At 46.4% G+C, this 20,135-nt stretch overlaps 1 protein-coding gene across 1 annotated transcript; it reads right to left on the bottom strand.

Moving 5' to 3' along the window:
- Nucleotides 1-1,781: 1,781 nt before the first annotated feature.
- Nucleotides 1,782-19,544, bottom strand: EEF1AKMT3 (EEF1A lysine methyltransferase 3). Its single transcript, XM_040425937.1, has 3 exons — nucleotides 19,270-19,544; nucleotides 11,019-11,130; nucleotides 1,782-2,887 (listed from the first exon to the last, which is right to left on the bottom strand). The coding sequence occupies exons 1-3, from the start codon at nucleotides 19,468-19,470 to the stop codon at nucleotides 2,505-2,507; spliced, it is 696 nt and encodes a 231-aa protein (XP_040281871.1). The 5' UTR covers nucleotides 19,471-19,544; the 3' UTR covers nucleotides 1,782-2,504.
- Nucleotides 19,545-20,135: the final 591 nt, after the last annotated feature.

Here is a 20,135-nt window from a genome sequence, read left to right on the forward strand (position 1 = left end):
TGATCTATCCTCAGACAGCCCCATAAGGCATGGGCTACACTGCGACTCTTGGTAGCACGACTGATTGATTTTAACTATTGTACTACAGTCCTCGTTCTCATGATCGGTGGGGGTCCCAGTGGTGGACCCCCACCAATCTGTTATCCTGTGGACAGGGGACAACTTAATCCAACTGGAATACCCCTTTAAAGGTACTTGCACACCACAGATGCAGATTTCGCTGCGTTTCTGGACCACATCCGCATGTTTAGTGTCACTGATCTCTGCATCGCAAAGGGTGAAATCTGCACAATTCACGGGCTGTAGATTTCAAAATTGGCACCGCAGGTCAATTTCCGCACTGTGTAGATGAGATTGCTGTATTATGCTGCAGATATTCTGTTTGAAAACCCACACATCATGTGCACTGTGTGGATGTTGCCTAGGTCTCCCTAAGGCCACCGGCACACGCGTTTCAGCGCGGATTCCTGTGCACAAAACCAGCAGCATAGTACAGTACAAAGTGTATAAGATTACACACTTTGCGGATTGTTTCTGTGTGGAGATTGACCTGCCGTTCGGGTTTCCCAATCTGCAGGATGTCAGTTGTTTGCCCTTTTCCAATGAAGAGCGAGTGCTTGTATTACATGCAGATACTATTTCTGATTGCATGGCAATGAATGAAATCCATGGTGACACTCAGCAGCATTTCTGCAACTCATCAGGCATGCTGCGGCTGTGGAAAATATGCGCTTGCTCTGAATCTGCAGTGGATTTCTACGCAGGCAGTGAATGCATTTACTGACATGGTTCTGTACTTTGTTCTGGAAATTCGGTTGTTGAATCAGCACTGAAATTCCAGAACAAATACTAAATGACCTGTAAACACTGCTGACATTTTCCTAGTACCATTCAGTAAATCGCCACCGCCGTTATGGTGCAACATAAACGCGTGCGGCCCGTGCGGGTATTGTGGGCTGCAAACAGCGGTGTGGCCTGAATCCTACAGATCACAGACCCTTTCTGAAAATTACCAAACCCTGGCTGGATCACATATCGTGTCATAGATGAAACAGGGACTGTGCCAACACAGACGTGTGCGCCAACTACAGTTCATCTACCCATAGTCTTATAGATAAAACCTGTGTACCTGTCTTTTTTTTTTTTTAAAGAGGACCTTTCACCACTTCTGACATGTCTGTTTTAATAGCTTCTTGCATTCCCCGTGTAATAACAATTCTGGAGCATCTGTTCTTATGTCTGTATGATGTACCATTCCTTTATTATTTCTACTAGAAGTTATGAATGAATTACTAGCAGTCTGCAGTAAGGGTACAGAGGGGTGGTAACCAGTTGGTGGGGGGGGGGGGGGGTGGGGTGTACCTGCACAGACTCACTCTATCCAATCAGTGCTGCCATTGTCAGTCTGTGCAGGTACACGCCCCCAACTTGTTACCTCCCCTCTGTACCCTTACTGTAGACTGCTAGCAATTCATTCATAACTTCTAGTGCAAATAATAAAGGAACGGCACAACATAGAGCCATAATAATAGATGCTCCGGAATGGTTATTACATGGGGAATACAAGAAGCTAATTAAACAGACATATCAGGAGAGGTGACAGGTCCTATGTTGACATCTCCTAATATATACTTCCAACAGGCCACCCAGTGAATGCCACAAAAGTGGCCTTTTGACATGCCTTGCTGTATAGGAAAGCACATTCTACTATGCTTTCCTATGCAGAAGCACACAGTAAAAAGTATACTGTTCAATATACTTAATGGCTGATGTGTGCCGCTGTATGGCTATACACTGGCATAATTTGAAACTATACATCTAGAAAAACTCACAATGTAATGAACGAAGTAAACTTGTATGAATGTGCACAGCAGCTCTGGCCATACGCACGCTTTAGCTGCGGCAGCCATGTTCCATGGCGGTGACCTTTCAATCACACAATGACGCGCACACCCAGGCTATAAGGAAATCATCCGGCTCGTCAGATAAGCCATCATCATGTATTCTGTTCCAAGGACCACCAAACGTGTGCTTAGCCTACCTCGCACAGATAACATTATAAAGTATGTTATACAAATTTCTAGTATATTTTATTATCAGAAACAATTGGGGTACAACGACAGGGCAAAGTCGTGTCACGGCTACGACGCGGCCTCCCCGTGGTCCAGTCCACCACACGCCTGTACGAGCCTTGATTAAACTAGTGAGGACTGCACCGTTTGGCCGGTCTGCATCGTTACCATCTGCGTGGCACCTTGAAGCCGCACAGCCATTAACAATGCAGGAGTCTAATTAGAGCCGCGTCACAACCTCGCCGTGTGGTCGTACCCTTAACAACAAGGTGCAGCATTTCTCTTTGGTCATTTCTCTGTGCTATGAAAAAGATGGAAGAAATTTTTAAAATATATGTAGATAAAATACACAATGGAATAAAAAGGAGAAAAGGGAATGCGTTTGGCTATCGGAGTTCATGTAAGCATCAGAGGGGCTGCCTCCGCTTCAGATCAGTTTTGGAAGCAAGTCACTCTGTAGATATTGATGTTGTCTTCTGGGTCCCTCTTCACAAGTTCTACCTTAAAATGCTGAGGTAGGATGTTCTGGAAAAAGTCCATGGTGCCGTGCTCCTTTCTCATTTCCGAAGACAGAAACACGGTTGTCCGAGGACCACAAAGATGCTGCAACGTCTGGACCAGAAGATCGTACGTTTCCTTTAAATATACAATGTCTGCTCCAAAGATAAAATCATAGTCTTGAGGAAAGTGTGTGTGGTCAAATCCCCATGACAATGCACAGACATTAGGAAGGTGATCCAAGGGGACATTGGCCGATACATTCTTCCTGATCTGCGGAAGCACATGTGGAAGATCTGTCACGGTTACATGGCCACCTTTAGAAACACACAAAAAGAAGAAGAAGAAAAAAAAAAAAAAAAAAAAGGTTATATCCTGACACCAGAACTTTACCACAATCGACCTTCTCCCATAATTATCAGACTGTGCTCACACTGGCATCAACAATTCACTATGAAAAATGTGAACGTAACCCAAGTTTCATTAGAGGAGTTGTATCAGCTCACACTGGATATGCCACCAATATCAGATAGGTGTGGGTCCCAGACCAGCATCCATATGCCTCCAATAGGAGAGATGAGACAACCCCTTTAGATTTACTTTGTAGTATGCATTAACATGTTCATATCATCCACTAAAGAATCAAAGTGGTTTTCCAACCTTAGAAGCACCCACACGTGTCTGAATGGCTCACCAGGTGAGGTCACTATACGTGAACATTTTTCATTTATCTTGATCCATTGTCTTATATCAGGATACTGATGGCGCTGGAATCTCATTCATTTCTATGAGCGATCCTTGGTCGCAGCCAAGATCACTGTGTAGCCTTAGCCCTCACACGATCGCCACAGCCCCTTTACAGAGGGGCTAAGACTCGGACCCTCACTGATCCACTGAGGATAGGTCACCAATATTTAATCCCAGAATATCCCTTTAATAACATTCAAGCATAGCCAAGGCTTCTAGTTATTAGGTGACATCCAGCTTGTTTACTTCTCCAGTCTAATCATAAATCCCATTACTGTAGACACCCTGGTAAATCTAGTGAGACTGTCTGCGAGATGCCTGACCTAACACAACCTTTACAAATCAGCCCGCGCTGGGACACGAAGAAGGTTAAAAGAAAAATACATTTAACACCTTCATGACTTGCACTTTACATGTACAGCACAAATAAGGCCTTTAAAGATGGCGTCTGCTTAGGAGCCTGCTTTTTTACAGAGGCATTACCCGTGATCAGCATCTTTGTAACCCCTCAATTGTGACCACGGGATCCGAAAAGTCTCTTCCTGGAAGCGTTGCGCTCGCGGGGACTGAACCCCTTCCCCATGCGGAGATCCAGGGGAGTCATTTGGTTTCTATGGCAGCCTCGTGCCTTCTGAAGCCTGCCACAGCGAAGTTCTTATCGAGTGAAAAAGGGTTTTAAAAATATAAAGTTCAAATCACCCCCTTTCCCCATTTTAACCCCTTCACGACCTCAGCGGTACAAGTACAGTAGAAGTCAGGTCTTTAACCCCTTCCCGCCCAGCATACATGTATGGAGCGGCGGGACATGACCTGCCACCCAGCGCCATACATGTACGGTGTCCTGATCGGGCGGGTGCATTTCCCATAATTAAGTCATATAAAATAAAATAGAAAAACATTAGGTATTGCCGCGTCCGTATTAACTGGTTCTATAAAAATATCACATGGCTCACCCTGTCAGGTCACGGTGTATGCTGTAAAACAAAAGAGAAAATAAAAATAAAAAAAACTGTGCCAAAACAGCCATTTTTTGGTCACTTTGCCTCACTTAAGCAAATCAAAGTCATATGCACCCCAAAACAGTGCCAATTAAAACGTTACATCATCCTGCAAAGAAAATGAGCCATAAATCAATTGCCCCCCCCCCCCAAAAAAAGAAAATTATGGCTTTCAGAAAATGGCCATGCAAAAACATGATTTTTCTTTATAAAAATGCTTTGTGCAAAAGTGGTAAAAAGCAAAAAAAAAAAATTATATATATATATATATATATATATATATATATATATAAACTTGGTATCTCTGTAATCGCACCGACCAGCAGACTAATGACAAAACCCAAAAAGAAATGGCAGAATTGTTGCATTTCTTTATCCCCTTGCTCATTCCCGTCTCAGCCCGCTATTGGCTGCGCACCCCCCCCCCCCCTTGACCTATATCACTCCCCATCCCCCAAAGTCTTCATTATACTGCAGTTCAGACCCTCAATCTTCATTAGACCTCGGATTAGACCCCCCAACCTTCATCAGACACCCCCCTCAAATCAGACAGTAAAATAAATAAAACTTACCTCTCCTTCTCCGGACAGAGCGCTCTTCCTGCACTCACCGCTCACTGGTTTTTCCTGCAGGACACAATGCAGCGTGGAGTCCGGAAGACGACCAGGGAGCGGTGAGTACAGTCAGCAGCACTACACTCACCGCTACCTGCGCCTCCTGCATACTAAAGAGTGCGTCTGTCTTATAAAGAGAAAAATACAGTATTTCTATGCTGCAGATAGAAAACATTTTTAGTTGACGGCCACATGCATTTCAAATATGATACAAGTGTCGCACTCGTCATCCCTGAGCTTCACCTCAGCCAGCCACACCTGGGAAGGACGCCAAGCGCTCCCCTAGTGGTGAGAACAGTGGGATGAGATGGGTATCACTACTTTTTGTGGCTCATGACTGTACAACCCCTTCTTAATGCAGACCCCAAAATCAGACCACTGGCACCCCTATATTCCCTATCTAACCCCTCTGTCCCCTAAATGCAGACAAAAAAAAAACAACACACACACCTCTCCTCCTCTGGGCACCATCACCACTGTGCCCCAATGTCGTGCAGCTTCAGGTCATAGGGCAGCGTCGGCACCAGGTGACTAGTACCAGGGAGTGGCGAGCAATGCCAGCGAGGCTCTTGCAGAGTCCACAATATAATCGCTCATTAGTTAATAGTGCCCCCTCACTTGAGGTATCATGGGCCACAGAAAACTGCTCCATGTTTGAGAACCCTGTTTTACACAACATTAAATAATGCCATTAGAAAGTACAATTTGTTCTGCAAAAGGTAAGCCCTCGTACGGATATGTGAACGAAAAAATAAAAAAAAGGTTATGGCTCTCGGAAGGCTGGGAATAAAAAATAAATAAAAATAGCGGTGTCATGAAAGGGTTAAAAAGAAGCCCCACCACCTGTAGGGAACAGCAAAGCGCTCTTCCAACCAAAGCCACTACATTCTGTCGATAATATATAGGCACGCTACTGATCTACGATGTGTGTACACACACTTAACATTTCTTTTGATCGCTTCAGCTCCGCAATTTTCGGAACTTTGAGCGGCACAAAACATGGGAGAATCTTTGGTAAACCAGACGGGTAATGCTAATAGGTCCATTACTTGTACCAAACAAGAACAGGCCGGCTCCAGCTTTTAGCAAAGGAATAAAGACAGCTGTTCTTTCCGCTAAGTGCCACTTAAAATTCTCAACAGGTTCTAAAGAGGAGAGGCAGCTCTGAGGCTCATTGTACCTGGAATAGTTGTGCCACGGCGGCACTGCCAAGATGAACACACCAGTCCCAGGCTTTTTTTTGTGTATTACCGCAGTTCAGGCTCCATTTCTAAACATTTCTGCTCGTCACTGAAGAGCACAGCTTAGTTCCCATGAGAATTTCTTATTTTATTTGTGTTTAGCCTCTAATCAGACTGTTTTTCTGCCCTCCGTTGGAGGTGTACGTAGGTTGGCATGTTTTCAGTACATCTAGTGGAAGACTTTGATGTATGCAGCTATATAGGCATCCATCGTCCATACTCTTCCATGCAAAAATGTATACCGCACAGATATGCATTATGCCTCATTCACACATCAGCGTTTGGTCAGTGATTTCCATCAGTGATTATTAGCCAAAACCAGGTGCAGCTCTAAAAGACAAAACAGGAGCAGATATTTCCATTACACCTTATGGGTCCATTCACACATCCATGGTTTGCGGATCCGCAATACACCCGGCCGGCACCCCCATAGAACTGCCTATTCTTGTCCGCAATTGCGGACAAGAATAGGACATGTTCTATTTTTTTGCGGAGCCGCGGCCCGGAAGATCGGGGCCGCGTTCCGGAAAGCACAAACATTGCATGTGAATGAGGCCTTATTCTTGTGAACAGAAGCCTATGGCTAGATTTGGTGTGTGTGCCAGGAACCCTCCTGGTTCATGACATCAAACATGCCGAAAACCCCATAGGAGGAAATTGGACAGCCTTGCATGTGCAGCCTCCACTCCAATGGCCAAGTCTCCAGGTCTGAAGATAGGTGCACATCTGTCAAACACTTATGGCATCTCCTGTGGTTATGGTGTAAATATCTGAGACTACAGCTTCCAGTGATCATGGGTGCTTCCAGATGTGGTACCCCAGCAGATGAGCTTCACCCTAGAGGACTCACAAACCATGACCATGACTCACAAACCATGACAGCTCCTCTCAACCTTTAACGACTTGCGCTCTACATGTACAGCACAAGTTGGGACTTTAAAAGGTGGCACCCGCTCAGGAGGTGAACAGGCGTTATAGCCGCCAGGTGTCTGCTGTTTTACACAGTAGACACTTGGAGGCAGAGTCAATGATCATCAATAATGCTGATCACAGACAGTTAAAGGGGTTGGTCCATCTCATACATTGGTTGCAAATCGTTAGGGTATGTCATCAATGTGTGATAGGTGCGGGTCCCAGGGGTGTGAACTGTACCCATTTCTAGAATGGAGCCCGCAAAGTGAAGTAGAGTGGCCCATGCATACACGGTGTCTTCCATTCATTTCTATGGGACTGCCAAAAGTAGCCGAGCGCTGGCTCAGCTATTGCCGTCAGCCTCATAGAAGTGAATAGAGCTATGGCTGCGCTTGCGTGGTGCGCTTCCCATTCACTTCTATGGGACTTCCAAAAATAGCCAAGAACGCTGTTCGGCTATTTTCGGCACTCCCATAGAAATGAATGGGGGCCGCCCTCCTTCACTTTGTGGACTACGTTCTATAGACAGGTGCGGGTCCCACCTATCAGACATTGATGGTATAACATAGTAATATGCCACTAATGTATGAGATGGACCAACCCCTTTAACCCCGCAGACGCTGAGGTCAATCAAGCAGTCTATTCCTGGGAGTGCTGCACAGAAAGGCTCCCGCACACCGAGATCAAGCAAGCCGATCGGTTGATATGGCGGCCTTGAGCCTTCTGAAGCACTGCTAGATAGGAGGGGGAGGTGTGAGCATGGGAGATAGGATAGATAAAGTGGGATTATATGTGGATGATCTCCTTTTTATGGATGAACCTGAGACTAGGCTCCCTAGAGCGATTGAAATAATAGAAAAATTTGGGGAGTACTCGGGTTTACACATAAATTGGATGAAATCAGCGATTATGCCCCTATGGGCGCATACGTGGCCCCCACAATACTATAACTTAGCGTTTGTAGACCGCTTCAAGTATATGGGAATTGTGATCACCAGAGATCCCCAATGGGCATATTTCTTAAATATAGCACCCCTGGAACCCCTGTTTACTGATAAACTCAGAACGTGGAAGTCCCTACCGTTATCAACCATGGGGAGATTAAATCTGGTCAAAATTATTCTTTTACCTAAGGGGCTATACCTCCTGGCACATGCATGCACACCGGTACCACAGGGATTCTTTGGTAGCTAACTTTATCTGGAGAGAGTCTAGACGGAAACTTTCCCTTGATGTTCTGCAGAGATCTACGTTAGAGGGGGGAGCTGCCCTGCCTGATTTCCTCCTATATTACCTGGCTGGCCAGTTAAAATTCTTAACTCCCTGGATCTCAGCATCAGAATTACCAAATACAGAATATTATTTTAGGGAATATTTACACATGTCCTTCCTGTGGCCAGTGCTGGAAGAGTCACGTTCCGCCCCTATACGCTTGCTTCCTATCCATCAGGTATGGAGCGCTGCCAAGATGCAATCGTTTGGGGATCGCCCGGATGATATTCCAATATGGGATAATCCCATGTTTGCTCATCTGAGAGAATTGGAGGGAGTGAATCTGTGGAAATCTCATGGGGTTCTCACCCTAAGAGACCTATATGTCGAGGGTACTCTGTTCCTTTTCGCAGATGCAGGAGAAATTCGAGTTACCTCGTAATTTTTTTCTTTAAATATCTGCAACTGAGACACACGTTAACAGCTCAATTTGGGGAAAGAGGACGAAAATTTTCAAAATACCCTTTAATAGGTATTCTAAGATCACAGGGCCCGAGGGGTATCATTTCTGTGCTTTATACGCACCTGCTCAATAATCGAATCTTGCTATCGAGGGAAAGTGGAAAAACTCAATACCTTCTCCGACGGCTGATGACTGGAATGAAGCCTTGATGGTTCCGGTGAAGGTCTCTCCATCAACAGGTTGATTTAGCGGTTTATCTTGCACAGAAGTTATCTCGCCCACTAGACTACACAAAATGGGCAGGATAACGCTGTGGGATTGCATGTACTGAGCAGTAATAGAGGTGTTAACAACTATGGTCCCCTCTGCCCTAAAGTTTGTGTTTTGGGTATATTAGATGAGGAGAGTTGGGGGCATCATCACAGGGTATTCTTAAGTGAGACTTTATTCCTTGCTAGAAAAGCCATTGCTTTGAGGTGGATGGCTGATAGAGCACCCACACTAGGCCAATGGAAATCACTGGTCAACCACGCTGTGAGTATGGAAAGAATCGGATTTATTCACAGAAAATGTCCAGAAAAGTTTCACAAGGTGTGGGGAGAGTGGTGCTCATCTCCTTTAACTTTACACAATGCATGTACTCTGCTGTATAGTAATGTGCGATTTCCGTGCTCTAGATTGCTGCTTTATTATATTTGTTGATCACTTATTTCTGACCAAGAATGGATCTCTCTTCATGCCCAATGCAAGATTTTAGAGATATATCATGATGTCAATGTATCCCCTGCGTGGGATTTACCCCTGCTTTGTCCTGCTGTAACTTTCCTTACTTGTTAAACTTCAATAAAAAGAGTAAAAAAAAAAAAAAAAAAAAAAAAAAAAAAAAAAAAAAAAAAGGGGGAAAGTTTTTAAAAATATAATAACGATAAAAAAATTTCAAGTTATCCATCTTCCCCATTAAAAAAAAAAAAAAAAAAAAAAAAGGCTCTCACACGGCTATTTTGAATGGAAAAATGGCTCTGGGAAGGCAGGGAGTCAAAAAAAAATATAAATAAAAACAAACAGAAAAATTGCTGGTTTCTTAAAGGGAAAGTCATCAACTTTATGCTGCCCATACTAACGGCAGAATAAAGTAGAGACAGGTGAGTTGATTTCCGCGGTCTGTCATTTAAAAGTAAGTGGTTGCCGAGAACCAACATCACAATCCTTGCAGACTGGGCCTGGAAGAGTCCTGTTACCTGAGAAGAGTCCTGTTACCTGAGAAGAGTCCTGGTTATTCATGAATTCCTGCCCACCTGCTGATGACTGACCGTCTTCTACCTAGTTTTCTCCCTTTCTCTCTAGGAGAGAACTGCAAATCATCAGCAGGTGGAAGGTGAGAGCTCATGAATAACCAGGACTCTTTCCCAGGCCTGGGCTCCAATGATTATGATGCTGGTTCTCGGCAACCACTTACTTTTAGCTGATGAGTGACACACGGCGGAGGTCAGCATTTCTGTCACTAATTTATACAGCCCTCGGTGAGGTCAGCATAACGTTGATGACAGGTTCCCTTTAAGGGGTTCAATTAGGTGACAGGCGTCTACAGATATTAGGCACGTTGCTCACATCTTCCATAGTCCTTGTGCGAGGTGTTTTAACACTTTATACTCCCTTCACTGAACAAATGCCCAAACCCTTCCCTCTATTCAGTGACAACTGTAGCGCCCAATCAGGGAAGAGGAGAGGGGAAGGGCTAGGGAAATATTCAGTGTAGAGATCCAAGGGCACCGCCTCCATGGCACATGCAATCATGACATCACAGGTGTGACGTCTGCACGGCCATGACACTCACTCCAGGCATGCCCACACTGCTTACCTCGTCAGTTATAGATCACCGTCAGCAGTCTTAGGCTACATGCACACTTTTTTTTGCGGATTAGAGGAGAACCCACCGTGTGCGGTCCGCATCCATATGTCTGTTCCGTAGCCCCGCAAAATATATAGAACACGTCCTATTCTTGCACGTTTTGCAGACAAGGATAGGCATTGTTACAATGGATCCGCAAAAAACCTGATGCAATACGGATGCCAATAGGACGTCATCCGTATTTTTTGTGGATCAGTGTTTTGTGGACCACAAAACACATACAGTTGTGTGAACATAGCCTTAAGGGGAAGGTCATTTAGGATTTTTGTGGATTTTCATACTAAATCTTATAGAATATTTTGGTAAACAAGTCAGTTGTTCATTTCTTGTTACCCCTTTATAGGTAACTTACCAAGTAATGACACCAGTATGCCCACTATGCCGGTCCCAGCACCCAGCTCAATGACTCTTTTTCCTTTGACATTCAGCTTCTCTTCTTCCAGGTAGGTGCACAGATACAGCGCCTGCGAAAGGAAAAATCAGAAGACCTGGTTGTTCTCTGTGCAATAGCTCTACCTTTCTACATCTTTTCAAAGTTTATATGCACTTTCTTCTGCTTCCTTTTTGATTAGTTCATATGTTAGGCACAAGATGCAGTCTCAACCCTCACAAACCCTGTAAAGGCCATGTACACCTTCGGAGGCAAAAAAAATTATAAATTTATGACTGCATTTTAGGCTGAGTTCACATCCGCGTTCAGCCTTTCCGTTCTCCTGCTCAGTTATAGGACCAGGAGAACAGAAAAGACGGATTCGGCACATAGCTGAGCCGAACGGAGCCCACCAGCCCCATAGGCTATAATGGAGTCCGTTAGGTTTCCGCTCGGAGGAAAATTTTTGAAGCGGGAGACAAAAGCGGTACATGCAGGACTTTTGTCTCCGCCTCAAAAATCTTCCTCCGAGCGGAAACCTGAGGCGGAGACAAAAGTCCTGCATGTACCGCTTTTGTCTCCCGCTTCAAAAATTTTCCTCCGAGCGGAAACCTAACGGACTCCATTATAGTCTATGGGGCCCGTGGGCTCTGTTCGGCTCAGCTATGTGCCGAATCCGTCTTTTCTGTTCTCCTGCTCCTATAACGGAGCAGGAGAACGGAAAGGCTGAACACGGATGTGAACTCAGCCGTATTCATTTTTGTCTAAAAATTTTTTTTTCAATTACCCTTTAAAGGGATTCTGTCACCAGGTTTGACCCCTGTCAGCTAAAAATATGCTGATGTTCAGGGCGTCTTCACGATTCCTAATGTGGGCTTATAAAATGTCATCTGTGGGCTTATTTAGCTAAAAAACAGCTATTACTAACCTGTCAGTCAAACAAATAAGGTGCCCAAGGGGATGTTAATGGATGCAAGGTGCCGGCCGCACCCGCCGCCGTTCGTGCCCAGCGCCGCCTTTCCAGACTTCTGCGCCGCCTCCTAATCCTCTGTGCTGCCTCTCGATCTCCCTCCCTCCTCCCTCCTCCTGCTGTAAGATCTCGCGCATACAGTGGTTGAGCGAAGTGCCGGCGCATGCGCACTTCGCTGTAAGAAGCCAAATGGAGAAGTCCGCACGGGCGCATCAGGCAGAGCCCTGTGCGCAAGCGCGAGATCTTACAGCAGGAGGAGGGGGAGGGAGGGAGAGCTAGAGGCGGCACAGAGGATTAGGAGGAGGCGCAGAAGTCTGGAAAGGCGGCGCTGGGCACGAACGGCGGCGGGTGCGGCCGGCACCTTGCATCGCTTCACATCCCCTTTGGGCACCTTATTTGTTTGACCGACAGGTCAGTAAAAGCTGTTTTTTAGCTAAATAAGCCCACAGATGACATTTATAAGCCCACATTAGGAATCGTGAAGACGCCCTGAACATCAGCATATGTTTAGCTGACAGGGGTGAAACCTGGTGACAGAATCCCTTTAATAAAAAAATATTAAGCCATTCTGTCACAAAGGGTAAAATGGTCATGTTTAGTGTTTATAATGTCAGATCAGGAGCCGTCAGCTCGCCAAATGATGGAAAAGTACAATTTGTTCAGCAAAAAAAACAAGCCCTCAAACGGATATGTGAATGGAAAAATAAAAAAAAAGTCACAGCTTTGGGACAGCTGGGAGTATAAATAAAAAAAAAAATAATATTAGAAAATTTCCTCGTCATCAAGGGGTTAAAATCAGAAAAATTTACTTCTACTTCGTGTATTTTTTTGCCTTCCTCTGGGTCAACTTTGCAGGACAATATGATGAACTGGACTCCGTTACTACTAGATAATGAGTATCCTGGCGCTTGCAATCTCCTTTGTATCCTTTAGCTGCAGTGCCGTAACAGAATCGCACAAACTGCTACCAAGTGCAAAAAGCTTAAAATCCATATCGATGACACCGCGCTTGCCTCAACCTTCTACAGTACACTACTACACGATAGGATTGTCAGACCATTTAACTTCGCGCTGGAGCTGCCGTTGCTTACTAAGAAGAAACTGCCATCACCGGTCTCCTAGCGCTCGATCCTGGACTGCCATCTCCTGGGGGCTGTAGTTTGAAGTGGTACTGGGTACTTGGTTGGGGTTGTTTGTTTCACGGTCCGTGTCCCGGCCGGTGGCACGACGCCGTTTCTACAAATAGTACTTAGTGTTCTCATGACGTTTTTTTTTTTTTTTCAATTTACACCGACTTTTAGCAAGAGAAAGATTCATTTTCTAGACCTGACTGTTTTTATTGAGGGGAAGACGCTACATACAAAGACCTTTAATAAACCTACTGACGCCAACAGCTTTATCTCCAAGGAAAGTTGCCACCTGCCCCGTGGTTAGATAACATACCAAGAAGTCCGTTTCTACGTAGTAAAAGAAATTGTACGGAACTAGTAGAATATGAAAGGGAAGCTGAAGACCTACAGAGAAAATTTGAAACAAAAAAGGATATAATGTGGCCAAACAGATAACTCAATAGAAAGAAGTGGGGCAGCTAGATAGACCAGCTTTACTGGAGAGAGGAGAGAAGTCCGAAACGAAGGAGGAAGAGGACATAATAATCCCACCTCTTATTTTACCGTACAATGGCCAAGTGAGCCTAAAAAATGTGTGAGCAACATTGGGACGTTCTGAGGGAAGACAAAATAGTGGGGGAAATAATTCCCAAGGAGCCTAGATTTATCTATCGGAAAGCTGAAAACCTTGGCAATATGTTGGCAGCCACTAATAGTTGTATTACCAAACAAGAGAAAAATACAAAAATAAAAACATTAAAAATGATGATAATAAAGATCACTATAAAGGCATAGGCCAACACAATGGATTCTTCCTGTGTAAGAAATGTGTAGGGTGCAGAACGTCCGGCAACAGCAACATACAGATGAATATAAAAAACATCAATAGCACCTACGAAGAAGACATCAAAGGGTTCATTACATGCAATAGTTGGGAGGTAATATATGCCATCACATGCCCCTGCAACAAGATGTATAGTGGCCGTACCCAAAGACAATTAAGAAAAAGGGTGGGAGAAATATTATATATATTTTCATCAATTTGAAGGACATATTGTCTAGACATTACAAGAAAAAGCATGAAGGGAAATTTAATGGGTCCACCTTTTGCGGAATAGAATTAATGAGATTACCAAAAAGAGGGGGAGATCTGATAAAAAGTAGTGGAAACTAAATGGATTTTTAATATGGATACCTCGGTACCCGGAGGGTTAAACTTGGAGATAGAGTTGTTTGCATTTGAATGAGAAAAGCATCATTGCGGCAGGTAAGTCCCCGTGAGCTGTAGATTTCACTGCAGGCAAATCAGGACAGGAAAGAAACAGTTAGGCCCCTTTCACACGGGCGAGTTTTCCGCGCGGGTGCAATGATTGACGTGAACGCATAGCGCCCGCACTGAATCCTGACCCATTCACTCATCAGTTCTGTGTTGCGTGAAAAACGCAGCATGTTCTATATTCTGCGTTTTTTTTTAACGCAGCCCTGGCCCCATAGAAATGAATGGGGCTTCAGTGAAAAACGCATTGCATCCGCAAGCAGGTGCTAAGAGATGTTGTTTGTAAACCTGCAGTTTTTTATAGGGATGTCCCGATACCATTTTTTTAAGACGGAGTACGAGTACCGATACTTTTATTCAAGTACTCACCAATACCAATTACTGATACCAATTTTAACAATAAAATACACACACACGTATTTTGTGACCACTGACCAACCAAAAGGCCCAAAAACAGAACTATAACATTGTTTAAGTACAAGAGGCAGTGTATCAACTATTTATGTAATATAAGTGGAAGGTTTCTTTTAAGGAAAAGAAGCGTTTCTGCATGGTCCGCTAGAAGTCTGTTTCTGCCTTCGGTCAGAACGTGAGACACTGAGCTGAACAGTCTTTCACTTTCCACACTACCGCCTGGGGCTGAAAGATACTTTTGCGCCATTACAGCCAAAGTTGGAAAACGTAGCCACAAGGAGACGTTACACTGTATGGGGGCAGCCACAAGGAGACGTTACACTGTATGGGGGCAGCCACAAGGAGACGTTACACTGTATGGGGGCAGCCACAAGGAGACGTTATACTGTATGAGGGCAGCCACAAGGAGACGTTACACTGTATGGGGGCAGCCACAAGGAGACATTATACTGTATGGGGGCAGCCACAAGGAGACATTATACTGTATGGGGGCAGCCACAAGGAGACATTATACTGTATGGGGGCAGCCACAAGGAGACGTTATACTGTATGGGGGCAGCCACAAGGAGACGTTATACTGTATGGGGGCAGCCACAAGGAGACGTTATACTGTATGGGGGCAGCCACAAGGAGACCTTATACTGTATGGGGGCAGCCACAAGGAGACGTTACACTGTATGGGGGCAGCCACAAGGAGACATTATACTGTATGGGGCAGCCACAAGGAGACATTATACTGTATGGGGGCAGCCACAAGGAGACGTTACACTGTATGGGGGCAGCCACAAGGAGACGTTACACTGTATGGGGGCAGCCACAAGGAGACGTTATACTGTATGGGGGCAGCCACAAGGAGACATTATACTGTATGGGGGCAGCCACAAGGAGACATTATACTGTATGGGGGCAGCCACAAGGAGACATTATACTGTATGGGGGCAGCCACAAGGAGACCTTATACTGTATGGGGCAGCCACAAGGAGACGTTATACTGTATGGGGGCAGCCACAAGGAGACATTACACTGTATGGGGGCAGCCACAAGGAGACATTACACTGTATGGGGGCAGCCACAAGGAGACGTTATACTGTATGGGGCAGCCACAAGGAGACGTTATACTGTATGGATAACCAGGGCCGTAGAAGACAGACACAACACCTTTATTTCTCTCTGTCTGTGACCACTTGGGCTGGTTATAATCTTCTAACTAAGCTTTATACACTTACTAGGGTCGGTTCCTATAACTTTTAAAACTACTGGCAGGCGAACTCTGTTTGAGGAGGCCGGAGGGCGTCCGGACTCTGTCCCGTGGCTGGCTTGCTCCTGTGCTCCGATTCGGAGATCAGATGTCTGTGGGTGGAGTCATCGGGAACATGGGGGGAGGAGCCGGGGACGGTGGCGGCCGCTGCGGAAAGTGTGAATCAGAGCAGCCGCGGGAAAAGTCTCTCTCCAGACAACCTCCTAACACCACATGCAGAACTGGTCACATCGGATGGCTGTGGGCGGAGACAGCGGAGGCCGCTGGTAATCAGGGCGAGGGGCGGAGACTGGGAGCAAGAAGAAGCTGTATTTGCTGTGCGAGATGCAGGGGCAGGCCGCGGACGGACACAGACACATTTAGAAGCGGCGCACAGGTATCGGCAGTGGTATCGGGGACATTTGCACGAGTACAAGTACTCGTGCAAATGTCCGGTCTCGGTCCCGATACCAATACTGGTATCGGGACATCCCTAGTTTTTTATCACGCGGGTGAAAAACGCAACAAAACGCATTGCACCCGCGCTGGAAAAAAACTGAACGCAATCGCAGACAAAATTGACTGAACTTGCTTGCAAAATGGTGCGAGTTTCTCTGAACACATCAGTCACGCTTGTGTGAAAGAGGCCTAAAGGTGGGTTCGCTGGAGGGTATAAGTAATGAGCCCTCAGGAGCATCATTATATTCCCCTTTACCTGATGAAGGACAGCGTACTGTGCAAAACGCGTTGTTAGTAATTTTGGTAGCAGCTACGATCCGTAGCTGGAACAGTGACGTCGCTACCCACTCGTGAGAACGCTAAGTACTATTTGTAGAAACGGCGTCGCGCCACCGGCCGGGACACGGACCGTGAAACAAACAACCCCAACCAAGTACCCAGTACCACTTCAAACTACAGCCCCCAGGAGATGGCAGTCCAGGATCAAGCGCTAGGAGACCGGTAATGGCAGTTTCTTCTTAGTAAGTAACGGCAGCTCCAGCGCTAAGGGCTCTTTCACACTTGTGTTGTCCGGATCCGTCGTGTACTCCATTTGCCGGAATTACACGCCGGATCCGGAAAAACACGTAAGAACGCATCATTTTTTCTTTCCGGATGCGTCTTTCCGGCTTTTTTGGTAAGAGACTGATCTGGAAATCCTGAAGCCAACATTAACGGTTTTTTTCCGGATCCGTCGTACAGATCCGGTATGGGGCCGGATCCGTACGACAGATCCGGAAAAAAAAACGTTGATGTTGGCTTCAGGATTTCCAGATCAGTCTCTTTTCGCGCCAGCCAAGTCCTTCCTACTTCCTGGCGCAGGCGCAACTTCCGGATCCGTCGTTGCGTCGTAACAACTGAAGATGTTAGGACGGATCCGGAATAATAAATTTCAATGGGCTATTATTCCGGATCCGTCGATGCGGCAAGTGTTCAGGATTTTTGACCGGAGCAAAAAGCGCAGCATGCTGCGGTATTTTCTCCGGCCAAAAAACGTTCCGGTCCTGAACTGAAGACATCCTGAACGGATTTCTCTCCATTCAGAATGCATTGGGGATAATCCTGATCAGGATTTTTCTGGCATAGAGCCCCGACGACGGAACTCTATGCCGGAACACAACAACGCAAGTGTGAAAGAGCCCCAAGTTAAATGGTCTGTGACAATCCTATCGTGTAGTAGTGTCCTGTAGAAGGTTGAGGCAAGCGCGGTGTCATCGATATGGATTTTAAGCTTTTTGGACTCTGTTACTGACACCAAAAATCTCCATGGTCCAGACGCCTGCATAATGTGACACGCCGGGGTGTTCTGCTGGGAAAGTTCAGGGGAACGCTAAAACGGCTTGGTTAAGAGATGGAGGGGCATCTTGTAACCAAGCATTAGCGCCGTTCATTGGTTTGTGACGGAGCCCAAATGGACTACGATGCTACGATGCCAGCTTTCATCCTGCAGGGCGGAGGTAAATATCAGTTCTGGAAAACCTCTTTAAATAATGGAAATCTGATATCAATTTTCTATGAAACTCAGTCCTTTTTGTCACTGTAGACCCAGCCTGTATTTTTGGAGGTCAGAGGAGGCCCTGACGTGGGCCCCTTGGTAGAGATAAAGGGCACGGAAGAGGCGATCAGATGGCGCTGTATGGGGGTTCTAACTGCCGCCCGCCCCTCTAAAGCTGCCCATACGGGTAAGGGCTTGTTCACGCGGCCGTTTCGTGCACTGGGGACCGCAGCCGGGATGAATCCAGATCTATTCAATTTGAATGGGTCCGTCCGCACCGCAAAAAAATAGAACAAGTTCTATTTTTTTTTTGCTGTGCGGAGGCACAGACAGAAACACCACGGAAACACTCCGCAGTGCTTCCGTGGGGTTCCGATCCGTGCTTCCGTTCTGCATCTCCATGATTGCGGACCTATTCAAGTGAAAGGGTCCGCCTCTGTGATGCGGAGTGCACATGGGCTGGTGCCCGTGTATTGCGGACCCGCCGTACGACCACACAACGGCCGTGTGAACAAGCCCTAAGGCCACGTATTTAGATTTCCGTTCTGATCTGTTGTTACAAGATCAGAAAAAGAGAGAGAGAAAAAAGAAGAAGATCCTTTATCCTTTGCATCTGGTTCTGTCAGAGACCCGTCATGTTAGAGACAGTCCTGCGTGGGGGAATAACAGATCTCTGACAAAAACGGATGCAAAATGGCAACAACATGCTCAAAATAAAGGATCCATTCTTCTTTAAAATCATTTTTCTGACAAATCCGAAGAACAGAAAACAGAATGAAAATGGCCTTAGAATAAGGATCCGTCTCCACGTTTTGGCCCACAACCACAGATCTGCAGACCACGGATACCGTCGGTGTGCGCTCCATCAATAGGCAGAACAGGACAGGTCTATAATTCGAGGAACGGCCACATGCCTCCTCAAAAAATACGGGCGTACGTGGCCCCAGAGAAATAACTGGGTGGGTGCGCTATCCGCAAACTGTACGCACACGGATGAAGGATACGGTCACATGCACAAGGCCTAAAAAGCACTGGCAGATAGGCACAAGGGGCCAGCCCAGTGGTATAGTCTGCCACACGTGGCTCTCCAGCTGTTGCAAAACTACAACTCCCAGAATGCCCTGACACGGCCTCAGGGGGTTGTAGTTTTGCATCAGCTGGAGCCCACAGGTCGGCGACCCCCGGCAGGCACAATACACACTCTGCTGTAGGCGGCTCCATCTTTCACACTTACCGCGTCCCACACCGGCGCCGCTACCCCGAGGGTGCCTCCGAAATGCTGGGTGATGCGCAGCTCCCGGCCGCAGAACGTGTAGCGGCTCTCCTCCGTGTACGTGTCCGAGAAGAGCGAGCCGACATCCCGCGGCAGCTCGTCACTCAGCCCGCTCACCTCCTCACTCTGCATGGCGGCTTCCTGTCTGCACTGTGCACACATAGGCCGGGCCTAGGAATGGTGGAGGAGCCGGCCACGAGGAGCTGGAAAGCAACAAGTTAACATGTCATTGTCCCCCTAGTGTTATGTAGATGAATCTTAACCCCTTAGGGCACGTTCACACGGTGGCATAGGATTATGGGGAGGTTTATCAAAACTAGTGGAAAGGAAAACTGGTTTAGTTGCCCATAGCAACCAATCAGATTCCACCTTTCATTTTGGACAGCTCCTTTGGAAAATGAAAGGTGGAATCTGATTGGTCGCTATGGGCAACTAAGGCCTCTTTCACACTTGCGTTGTCCGGATCCGTCGTGCACTCCATTTGCCGGAGGTGCCCGCCGGATCCGTAACACCGCAAGTGAACTGAAAGCATTTGAAGACGGATCCGTCTTCAAAATGCTTTCAGTGTTACTATGGCAGCCAGGACGCTATTAAAGTCCTGGTTGCCAAGGTAGTAGTGGGGAGCGGGGGAGCAGTATACTTACCGTCCGTGCGGCTCCCGGGGCGCTCCAGAATGATGTCAGAGCGCTCCATGCGCATGGGGAGCCCTGACGTCACTCTGGAGCGCCCCGGGAGCCGCACGGACGGTAAGTATACTGCTCCCCCACTCCCCACTACACTTTACCATGGCAAACAGGACTTTAGCGTCTTGGCAGCCATGGTAACCA

Source organism: Bufo bufo, chromosome 3 (assembly GCF_905171765.1).
Source record: "Bufo bufo chromosome 3, aBufBuf1.1, whole genome shotgun sequence".
Lineage (NCBI taxonomy): Eukaryota > Metazoa > Chordata > Amphibia > Anura > Bufonidae > Bufo > Bufo bufo.